The sequence below is a fragment of the Symphodus melops genome, assembly GCF_947650265.1.
Source record: "Symphodus melops genome assembly, chromosome: 21".
Lineage (NCBI taxonomy): Eukaryota > Metazoa > Chordata > Actinopteri > Labriformes > Labridae > Symphodus > Symphodus melops.
In genome coordinates this window covers 19,144,630-19,155,776 of record NC_136711.1, presented here as the reverse complement: position 1 = coordinate 19,155,776, position 11,147 = coordinate 19,144,630, and the positions used below count along the sequence as shown (strand labels likewise).

At 41.4% G+C, this 11,147-nt stretch overlaps 2 protein-coding genes across 3 annotated transcripts; one reads left to right on the top strand and one right to left on the bottom strand.

Annotated features, from left to right (window-relative positions):
* The first annotated feature begins 138 nt into the window (after positions 1–138).
* On the top strand, positions 139–2,912 carry snf8 (SNF8 subunit of ESCRT-II). The gene is made up of 8 exons (XM_079333838.1): positions 139–512; positions 599–649; positions 825–963; positions 1,073–1,177; positions 1,330–1,402; positions 1,540–1,681; positions 1,861–1,935; positions 2,432–2,912. The coding sequence occupies exons 1-8, from the start codon at positions 462–464 to the stop codon at positions 2,567–2,569; spliced, it is 774 nt and encodes a 257-aa protein (XP_079189964.1). The 5' UTR covers positions 139–461; the 3' UTR covers positions 2,570–2,912.
* calcoco2 (calcium binding and coiled-coil domain 2) lies at positions 2,909–11,016 on the bottom strand. 2 transcript variants are annotated; one of them, XM_079333825.1, is made up of 15 exons: positions 10,929–11,016; positions 10,301–10,466; positions 9,654–9,756; positions 9,246–9,406; positions 8,907–9,032; positions 8,671–8,796; positions 8,477–8,590; positions 7,495–7,604; positions 7,312–7,381; positions 6,253–6,420; positions 5,984–6,172; positions 5,639–5,755; positions 5,373–5,553; positions 4,975–5,000; positions 2,909–4,557 (listed from the first exon to the last, which is right to left on the bottom strand). In XM_079333825.1, the coding sequence occupies exons 2-15, from the start codon at positions 10,463–10,465 to the stop codon at positions 4,393–4,395; spliced, it is 1,821 nt and encodes a 606-aa protein (XP_079189951.1). In that variant the 5' UTR covers position 10,466; positions 10,929–11,016; the 3' UTR covers positions 2,909–4,392. The 2 variants fall into 2 exon arrangements, with proteins under 2 accessions (XP_079189951.1, XP_079189952.1); XM_079333826.1 differs by having other exon boundaries at positions 8,674–8,796.
* Between the last annotated feature and the right edge of the window lie 131 nt (positions 11,017–11,147).

Sequence of the window (11,147 nt, the reverse complement as noted above, 5' to 3'; positions counted from 1 at the left end):
GTATCGAAAAACATTTTTTCCTGTAATGTTTTACTTAATTGGCAATTCATTTGTCTTCTTTTAATCTATATTTACTTCTGTTGTCATTTTAGTGAATAAATCTGGCCTGCAATATTCGCCAAGACACCAGGGGGCGATGTCAAATAAATGCGGAAGTGCGCGACTTCCTTCCTCAGACTCAAAATGGAAACACAGCTGTGCTAAATCCACAGTCAGCGTCCTTCGCTTCCTGAAAATAGTTAATGTTCAGTTCTTTTTGGGCGGTTAATGAAACTGTCGAATACTTTTGTGAAATCAAATGTAAAGGGAAAAAAGCGTATTGAGTGGAGCATTGTGACAAACACAAGGATTAGTGTTGGTTGTCTTAGCTTAGCTTCCCTTCTGTAGAGTCAGGTTTCTGCGTTTTATTCCCCGGAGGTTCACTCTGTTTTCTGTATTTTTAGTTTTTAGTAATAAGTAAAATGCGCAGAGGTGTCGGTGCGGGAGCCATCGCCAAGAAGAAGCTGGCCGAGGTGAGATAACAGAGAGGTATATTTTAAATGTGTCTCTTTGTTTACATTATATATTATATTATGTCTTTGTTTTCGATTCTTTACAGGCCAAATATAAGGAGAGAGGAAATGTTCTTGCAGAGGATCAAATTGTCCAAGTGAGTTTTTCTTGTCAATAAATAGTAAATTAAGTCAAAATAAATCAGTTTTACGGCCGACCCTGCAGCATGAAGTTGGACTTGTAAAAGGTTTGATTTAGTGAAAAATATTTATTTTTCAAGTATTTGTGTAAACACATTTAAATTGCTGCTGAATCTTTTTGTTTCCTCTCAGATGTCGAAGCAGTTGGACACCTTCAAGTCGAACTTGGAGGAGTTCGCCAGCAAACACAAACAAGAAATCCGAAAGAGCTCCCAGTTCAGGGTCCAGTTTCAGGAAATGTGTGCCACCATCGGGGTTGACCCCCTCGCCTGTGAGATATATGTGGAGCTAGTTCACTTTTTGAATTTATTTTTTTACAGCCACACATTAGTCATTCAGAATAAGCTTTTAACCACTGTGATGTAATCTTTTTCACACAGCTGGAAAAGGTTTCTGGTCGGAGATGCTCGGTGTGGGTGATTTCTATTATGAGCTCGGAGTACAGATTATTGAAGTGTGCCTGGCCCTGAAACACAGAAATGGAGGTTGGTAGATTTCTGAATAACTGATTGGGGTTTGACAAGTAACTTTAAGCTGCAAAAAACTCTGCAATCAGTAAAAACTTTGTGTAGATCTTGGCTCCATGTTGCTTTACGATCTTTTTTCGATGTTAAATGTTTTTGTGTTTTCTTCTCAGGGTTAATTACTTTGGATGAACTTCATCAGAGAGTGCTGAAGGGCAGAGGGAAATACGCTCAGGATGTGAGCCAGTACGTGTTTCTAAATTTTTAATTTGATCACTTCTTAAAGATCACCCGGCATCCAAGATGAGGTCGATGTCATATTTGGACTCCTTAAAACAAATGGTGATGTGATTGTTAAGATAATGAATCTTGTGCATTCCCAGAGATGACTTGGTGAGAGCCATTAAGAAGCTGAAGGTGATGGGGAACGGCTTCGGGATGATACCTGTCGGAGGTTCCTATTTGGTCCAGTCGGTACCAGCAGAGCTCAACATGGACCACACTGTTGTTCTACAGCTGGCCGAGGTAGGACGCAGCCCTGCGCTGTTTGAATGAAACACTCACACAGACTGTATGTCAGACTGTCAAAATAAAATCTGACATTTGAGACGATGTTGATGATCAACGAAGGCTGCTTTTTTTTTTATTCAAGCTTTTACATGTTATTCTGAAGTGAGACATCATGGCTGTTTGTTTCTTTGTAGAAAAAGGGATATGTCACCGTGAGTGAGATCAAGGACAGTCTGAAATGGGAAAAGGAACGGGCGTGTCATGTCCTGGTGAGTGAAAACTAGCTCTTTTGGGGCGAATATATGCATCTTTGATTAGAAACACCTGCAAACTCTGACATATCTAGGGCTGATCAATCAATCAGATCAATTGATATTTTTGATTAATTTCGATTCTTCATCACTTTTGAATGTTAGGCTTTTATTTTGAGTTTTTGTCCTGTCTTATGCTGAAAGTACTTTACTTGCTGTGTGCTTTTATTTTGAAATACAGTAAGGTCCTTCTGTAAGATGTCCTTCCTGTAAGGAAGTGTTTAGGGATCCCAAAGTAAGGTCAAACAGTAACAAAGGTCATTGTGGATTTTTTTTGTTTTGAGTTAACTGAGAAAGTCTCAAGAGCTTTCCGTCTTTTTATTTATCAAACACGGCTCATTATTGTTACTGCCTGGAAGGACTGGAAGAGAAATAAAAGCATTGATTCTAGTATGAAACAGGTTTTCAGAAGTCTTATGTTCACTTAGTTAAACCTGCTCCGTCACTTGTCCAGGATCACCTGCTGAAAGAAGGCCTGGCCTGGCTCGACTCTCAGGCAGCCGGAGAGGCTCAGTACTGGCTGCCCGCTCTCTTCTCTGAGCTCACCCACCGTGATGTCACTCCCGAAGAGGCCAATCAGATGACGCCTTGAGAAACGCTGACAGCTCCGAGAGACATGTTGGTAAACAAAATGTGCCTGTTGACGGGCTCATGTGATTGGAGTTGGCTCCTTCACTAGAGCTGGCAGGACGGGAGATTCTCCTCTGAGGTCATTTTCTGGACGCATGGCGAGGAAACTTTCTTCAGCACTCCTCTGTGACATTTATGCAACAAGCCACTGAGGGCAAGTTGACTTCCACAACGCTGATGGAGAATTCCCCGCGGTCTGCCTGGTGTCGCGGTTTAGGGGTGTTAATGTATAAAATCTTACTTCATGTTAAGTTTCCTTGTAAAGAAACAAAACATTTTAAATAAAGACTCAGTATGCTGCTTTATCAAGTCAACCTTCTATCACTTTATTACTAATAAATGCAACATAACATGTTAACATGTGACGTGTTAGTTGACAATTTTCATTTGTGACGTAGTCAACGAATCATTTTGCTGTTATTTACACTGTAAAATCAACAGAAACTTAAGAAAAATTAACTCAGCGTAATTTGGTTAATTCAGTTTTTTTTTGTTTTTTTTAAGGTTTATTTTTGGGCTTTTTCTGCATTTTATTTTGTAGAGCTAGAACAGTGATTAGAGACAGAGAGAGTGAGGAATATCATGCAGGTAAATAGCTACAGGTCAGATTTGAACCCATGACCTCTGTACATGTGGCGTGCGTACAAACCACTAGGCTACTGATGCTCTTACTTCAGGCAGTCACGAAGCATTCAGGTGTTTCGTACTTGGCTTTAAAGCCCCTCTGATTAGTTTAAATAAGATGTTTACTTCATTACAGCTGAATCGAATCTTATCTAACTTTTCACAATTTTTACTTGAGAGGTTTATTTTCTAAAGAATATCTGGGATTTTTACAAATCATACTTCCCTTACCTCACCAGGTAAAGACAAACATGTTATAAACTTTAAATTGAAGGCTGTCGAGTGTTTAACATTTGCTTTAATTGAGACAATACCTCACTGTTTACTTCATTGCTGTCTTATTATGTCAATAACAGGAGTTGTGTTACGCTGGATCACGTCTGAACTTTTTTTAAGTTCTGGCTGACATGCATCCAGAATGTTCTCCCGACAGCTGACGATTACCGTCGGCTCATATTCATTATCTAGTTAATTATCTCAGCTGGGCTGAAGCCTGGTGGGGGGATCATGTGTTGGGACCTCTGCCTGCTATCAGCTTGTTTTTGCAGGGTTGTCACATCACCAGATTTTTTTTAAAACTAACTTTGATACAACTATAAAAAATAAAACTATCGATACCTTTTTCAAGAATTACCAGTGAGGGCAATGTGCTGGAGTTTACCTTTAAGTTTTTGAAGGACACATTGCTCTCCTACTCACCTGTCTTATGAAATTAAATGTTTTTTTCTGTTTTGCATGTCTCAACAACGTAAGAAGATCCAAATACAGCCTCCCTCGTTACTTTATGTGTCTCGAGACCCGTCAAATACAAATCCCCTTTGAGATACAATTGAGTTCAACGACAGGGGAGCGTGTCCTCAAAATAAACGAGGACATCATGTTTGATGTGATGGATTACACAACTCAAGGTGGTTTCAGGTCTCTGCCATCTGATTCTTTGTGCACACGGGACACAAAATGGACTCAATGATTTTGTTTAAGGTACAAAAAAAAACTTCTCACTTAACTTCAGCGTGCTTTGGAAAATGTTCATAATGAGTTGTGTGTGCAGAATGTAAAACAGAAACGTCAGTGTGGTGGACCATACTGCTTGGTATACATTCTTTTCTTTCAGACATTTGCACGTTACCCCACGTGACCTTTTTCAGCCCCGTGTTTTTCTCACAGCTCGTGTCCGTAGACGTGATCCTCGAACACGGCCTGCTCCATGTAGTCACAGATCATCGTGCAGAACGGACAGACTCTGTGACTCTGCTCGTGTTGCTCCAGTTCCTCGGGGGTTATTCCGGGGAAGCTCTCCTGGCAGTGACGACACACCAGCGTCGGCTGCAAACAGAAAACAGAAATAGAAACGGAACTTTAGAAGAGGTAACAAAATAAGGAGGGGATTATGTTTAAAGTCCACATCGAAAATAAACGGTAAACAGACGAGTCACTCTCAGGTTGGTTTGGAAGGGAGTGCAGCCGTCTAACTAAACTTTGTCCCAGTGTCAGAATAAATATTTTACCTAGATTTAAAAAAAAACAAACTCAAAGGTCAGATCTCCTCCAGAGTAAATAAGCCTCCGAGCTCCTCGAAACGTGTGTGAAGTGTGTTGTGTGTCTGATCCTGTATTTGATCATGTCTATAAACCCCTCAATTTCAGCCCTGCTCAGAACAGGCTGTTTCTGTGTCTGTAGCTTTAAATATGTAAATGAGCTGTGTCTGACCACGCCCCCTCTCTGGAAAATTATTTGACTCACCTCTTCATCTGGGTTTAAAATGCTTCCTGCAAAAAAAAAAAGATATTGGGTTAACATAAAACATCAACAAATAAAAAGATGTATTGTTTGTATGTTTTAGGGTCAGAGCTCCTGCTATTGTACATTTTATTTTGTACACAGTCCTTACAGTATCACATCAGGGGGGTCGTTCTCGAGTCGAGAAGCCCCGACTACAAAAGCACTTTCACCTTTAGATTTCAGGCTCGACTTTGGAACAACTACAAGGATGCACTCTATGAGGATTTGGGACAGCTGCACAAGTCTTTATGTGATATATTGTGTGATAAAATGTTAAAGGTTCGTATCTGAGGATCTGGATTTATCCTGTATGGTCTAGTTGGGCTCTATGGCTCCCTGTTTTGGGGCTCATGTCTCACCTATGGTCTCATACTGATTCTCCTCCTCTGCAGGTGTCTCCAGCTCTTCCCACTCAGCTGTGGCTGCAGCAGTGGCGGGCGGGGCGTTGGCTTCAGGCTGAGTGTGAGGTGGTTTGACGGGGTGAGATGCTTGAAGCTCGGTGTTGAGTCTGCGCAGCCCCTCGATGTCTCTGATGAGATTCTGAAAGACGATATTCAGTTGAACTTTAAACGAGAGGTTTGACAAAAAGGACCCGTTTTTTTGAATGACATTTTCCTAAATGTACCTGGTTCTCTCTGGCCAGCTCTTCTTTCTCTTGTCTCTCCAGCTGGATCGTGTCTTCCTTCTCTTGAATGATGCCATCTTTATCTAAGATCACTTCGTGTGCCTCATTGAGCTTCATCTGGAAAACAATGCAGGGATTAATGCCACAATGTGCAGCACACAGACAACCAGACTTTTTCTTTAAAAAAATATCTTTTCTTTTCAGGTTTATTCTTGGGCTTCTTGGGGCACCCCGACTTATACACTATTTGATTAAAAGTGTTAAACTTAGTTGCTTGAAGCAAGAAATTATGTAAAAAGAACAATGGGAACAGAGGTGCTGATGTATTGTGATACTTGACTTTACCTCCTGTTTGCTGGTCGCCCGTTGAGCCTCCTCACAAACACACGCCACTTTCTTCAGCTGCTCCCTGACGTCCTGCAGCTCTGCGTCCAGAAACTCCGCTCGCCTCTTTGCGGTTCTTGACTCCTCCCTCTCAGCCGCTAACTTCTCCTGAGTGTCCTGAAGCTTTCCGGCAAGAGCCCGAATCTCCACCTTAGAGAGGACATTTAGCATTAAGCACAAAGGAGAGAAAACAGTTCAACATAATCCCCAGAATTGAAATAAATGAGTACCCTCAGGTCGTCATCTGGACAGCCCTGCAGTTTCTCCAGCTGAGACAGTTTCCTGCTTAACTCCTGGTTTTCTCTCTTCAGGTCGTCCGCGTTGCATGCGACGGTTTGCAGCTTCTGCAGCTCCACAGAGAGACACTCTTTCTCTTTCTCACTGCTCTGAAGGTCCACCTGCCACAGGTAACAAAACACATTTTAACACAAAAAATGACCTTCACAACCTTCACCTGGCCTCACCAGGAGTACTTGCCAAACGATGGGAATGCAACAATCAGTGAGTTAAAAGTGTTAAAATAGCATTTTGTTTTTCCCCATGTATGGAGGCTTTATTGTCCGATCTCCATCCTCTGTGGCACCTCTAAATAAAGACACAAAAAGCCCCAAAATAAACCGTGAAGAAAGAATACATTTTGTCCATTGAACTGGTTTTGTTTATATGCCTGCTTGAAATGCCGCACTGAGGTGTTTGTCCTGGTAAAAGGATCCAGATCTGAGTGTCTGTATGAAAAGGATGCCCTCCACTTATTCAGTCTTTTAGGGTGTCACATATTCATTTTGGATGGAGACATAGGATATATGCCCCGCCCCCCACCACCCATATGCTCCTTCTTAGCGTTGCACGTTGGTCTCATGATAACATGTGCGTCAGCTTATGAAGTCTTTTAAGATTTGCTTTGAACCTTAAACGCTAGTAAGCCTTTCTTTTGTTTTGTCTCAAGGCTAAAGCCGTCATAAATTTTGACTTAATCCCACAGACGCCATCTTGATGTGGATTAAACAAAAAAAAAATATCCCAACACACACGCATGCACTGTTTCCCCCTGTGTAAGAGACTTTTAATAAAAGCTGTGTGAGGAGCCGAAACATCTTTATCAGCAGCACATCAGCTCTAATATAAGTGTTCGAAGAAACGTACAGGGCTGAATGTGTGAACGCAAACACATGAATATTTTACTTGGACTTCACCTGGATGGACTTTTTCCTTTCAGACCCCCCCCCCAAGAAGGATCAATACATTTATAGGTTTAATCTTAACATGGTAGAGAAGCAGAGTAGATTCACCTGTAGGAGCTGAATGCTGTCTGTCATTTTCAACAGCGCTCGTTCTTGTTCTCTAACTTTGGAGTCCAGCCTGAAATTTAAAAAAAAAAAAAAAAGGTCCTGTTATTGTCCTGAAAATATCCCGCTTCCTGTCCTCGAAGTTTTTAAAGATGAAACTAGATATAAAAAGTATGACTAACTCACGTTGTAACCTCTGAACTTTGAGCATCAACTTTTCCCTTCAGCTCTTCACGCTCCGCTTTCAGCTGGTTGATCTTCGCCACAGCGCGGTCATATTTCTCCTGAATGTGTTTCTAAAAAAACAAAAGCTACACATGAGACTTTTTCTCATCCTTGAAACACTCAAGAGTGTAAACGAGGCTGCTGTGGTTCTTTTTAACCAAAACAACAAGAGACAAGACTCTCGCTATGTCCCATGTTTCTGGCTATGTTGTGTTTCTGGGAATTGATGTATGTATTGTAGCTGTCAATCAAATGTGGGAATAATTGGGGTGCTGATACCCCAGTGGTTCGTTCACAAGTAAAATCCTCCAACATGGCGACCCTGCTCAAATCTGACCTGTGGCTCCTTATACGCATGTTATTCCCCATTCTCTCTCTCTCCCCTCTGATTTCTGACTCCATAAACTGTCCTATCTCTCAGGCTAACAAAGGCCCAAAAAAACCCCAAAATAAACCTTCCAGTAGAATCATTTCCTGTCTGTACTTAAATATATTGTCCCTTGCACAAATGTCCTGTGCTCCGCTTCCTGTCGGGGGCGCTGAGATGAAGACGTGACGTAATTGGTTGACCCTATACCCAGATTTATCTTGATTAGATAATATCGACAGGGTTGGTGCATCGAAAAAAAAATCCAAGAATAGACGAGAAGAAGAAACCCGAGTGACAGGAGAAGAGTTTCAACCAGAAACAATAAAGCTGCTGGCGAGCAAATCTAAGCACAAAGTCGAGACTTTTTGAGTAGAAAGACAGGTTTGTTAAGAGAAAGTACCACAAAATCAGAATGCAACGTCAACAAGTCATGCTCCTGGATCAAGAAACACGCTTTTAAATAAAAGTGACCTCTCAATAAAAGAGAGAAAATGTGTTGAAAATGGTTCACCTTAAAAAAATGCGGTTTACGATTCATGTAGAAGTTTTACAAATATCTCGATATGGCCTGACCTCTTTCTCTGTTGCTCCTCCGTCTCCACTCAAGCTGTCACTGAGTTTTTTCAGCTCCATTTCCTCAAGCTTTTCCTCCTGCATCTGCTCTGTCAGCTGGTCACACATCTTCACCTGGACGAATAATAAACACAGTTAAGAGTTCTGCACTGAAGCGGAGTTCAGAGCTCACGTGCGTGGTCAGAAAAACAAACCACCAGCTCCTCGTTTTCCTTCTGCTGCTGCCGTAAGCTGCCGTTCAAGAGTTTATGCTGCTCCATCATTTGATCCAGTTCTTTGACCAGTCGACTCCTTTCTTCCTCCTTCTCTTCTTTCTGCTTCTGTAGAAGCGAACCACACAGAGTCAAACATTAAAGTTAAATACACCGCCTTCTCTCTTGCACGATGAGCGTCATTATCCCTCCAAGTGTTCTGATTTAGACGAGCAGACCTTCCATTTGGCGGCGTCTTGCTGCTCCTGCTTCAGAGCGTTTTTTAAAGTTTCATTTTCAGCCATTTTCTGATCCAGCTCTCTCTGCAGTTCAGCTTTCTCCCGTGCGCTCTGATCGACCTGATCCTGAGTTTAAAAAAACCCCAAAAAAACCCACATTAAGTCAATAAAACTTTTTATTTACTTTGGCCTTCAGACTTCCACTTGCACCTTTAAAATAACAAAACCAGTGACCAAAGTACAAGTTTAAAAACAGCAGTTATTTTCACTTGACAGCATTCTTAAGCATGCAGTTTTTTTTGTTTTTTTTCTGGAATTGATTTCCTAAACATTTGATACCTGTGTTGTAATAACCAGCAGGTCATCTTCAGGAACGATCTCCAGGCTCATGTCAGCTGAGTTTCTGAAACAGAACGGGGTGCTCGCTCCTCGCACTTGGCCGGTACTGTCCACGTAGCAGAACTGGTAGAACTCACTGTCATCTTTGGGCAGGTAGTAATCTAATGGAGGGGGGAGGGGGGAGGCAAAATCAAGACCCTTAAACATAACAATCACTTCCAACCCCATGGTGTATCTTTGAACAGGCCCCTCAAAAACAGCCTGAAGAGTCGCTGGAATCATTTTAACTCGCACTGTTTACACACCAGACTCTCATCAGGGAGTTTTCAGAAACCTCTCAGGATGTGTGCACTACAAACACGACCACACGCCATCCCTGCGTGCAAGTGAAACTGTCTCTATTCTTACCCTTAAAAACAGCTTGTCTTGTCACAGACACTTGGCCTTCACCATCCACACATGGCTCCACCCACACGAAGGTATGATAGTCTTTTGTTGTGCTCCACCCCACCTGTTATTATGCAACATCACATGAGAGGTAGTGACGTTGTAATGAACATTAACACTGATGTGATTCTGGTTGTAGGCTGTGATCGTGACAGTGCTTTTATACAACACAGTAAACTGTGGTAAAAAGTTTTTAAAAAAAAAAACTCCCCCAAATTAACTGAAACTATCTGTTGGCAAGCAACCCAAACTTTCTAGCCTATATGGGTTACTCTGGTGGTCTCCATGGTTACCACGAAGGAGCTTCTTTGTTGTATATACATTTAGAGGTAATTTATGTTATCATGAAACTAGTGTGTGATTCTTAGGAGCGAGATTTATGAATAAATAAAAACGAGGTCACATAAAAGTATTCAAAACTCATGACTGAGGAGGAGTGATAAAAAGTCTGAAAAGTCCCATCATCACTCGTGGAATACCTCTTGTCCAATCAGATTGCTTGTTCGGGACTAGGTCTAATTGTTGTAAAATTTTAATCGGTATCATTTAAACTAAAAGACACTTTTTTAAAAGACAATATCCTAACAGGAAAGGTTGTTCAGTTTTACCTTAAATATGCCCACCCAGTCTCTGGAGTTGGGCTGGAAGGAGGCGGTGAGGTTGTAGCAGCAGGTGATGGAGGTCGAAGGTGGATAAGAGTAAGGGATCTCCGTGAACAACACCTGGGAGAAGGTGTGTGCTGCGGACTCAGCTGCCTCTGTGGGGCTCTCCATGCTGAGCAAATAAAATAAATGTATTTGACTGATGAGAAAAAAACATTTCACAGATTGATGACAGCAACAGGTGATCTCCCCCCTCAACAGAAAAACAACCCGTCATGTTTCCTGTTTGTCATTTGTTTTTGCGCAGTTACAATCTTAGTTTCGTTTTATTTCTAAACTGCCACAAATCCATATTTAACTCCTCAACACTTTTCCTATAAGTTTTTTAAATAAACGACTCACTTAGGCTACCCAAGAGATGACATATAATCTGTTGTAAATACTTTTAATGGCAGTTTAAAGAGACACAATATGGGTTAAAGAAACCGAAAGTTATCAAGACAAGACCGCACCCGAAAGGTTATATAAGTTATTATTTTTTTAATTTTATTTTATTTTATTTTATTTTTCTAAAATCTGTGAGAATAATCTCCCAAAGTAAGTTAAAATGTTGGAATAAAGAAAACAAACTCACCTTTGCTGTCACTTGACTCAGCACTGCGATCAGCCGTCAGCTCCTCTTCACTGAACAGGGCGCTGTGCTGCGTTCAGGTGCTCCTCGGATATTTGTATTGCCAAGCATAGAACTTCAACGTAGCACTTCCGGCTCGTAAAGTTCTGTATTTAGAATACACACAAATCTTTTGAGGGACATAAAGGACCGTGTAAGACTATAATATCATCGAAGTTGGTA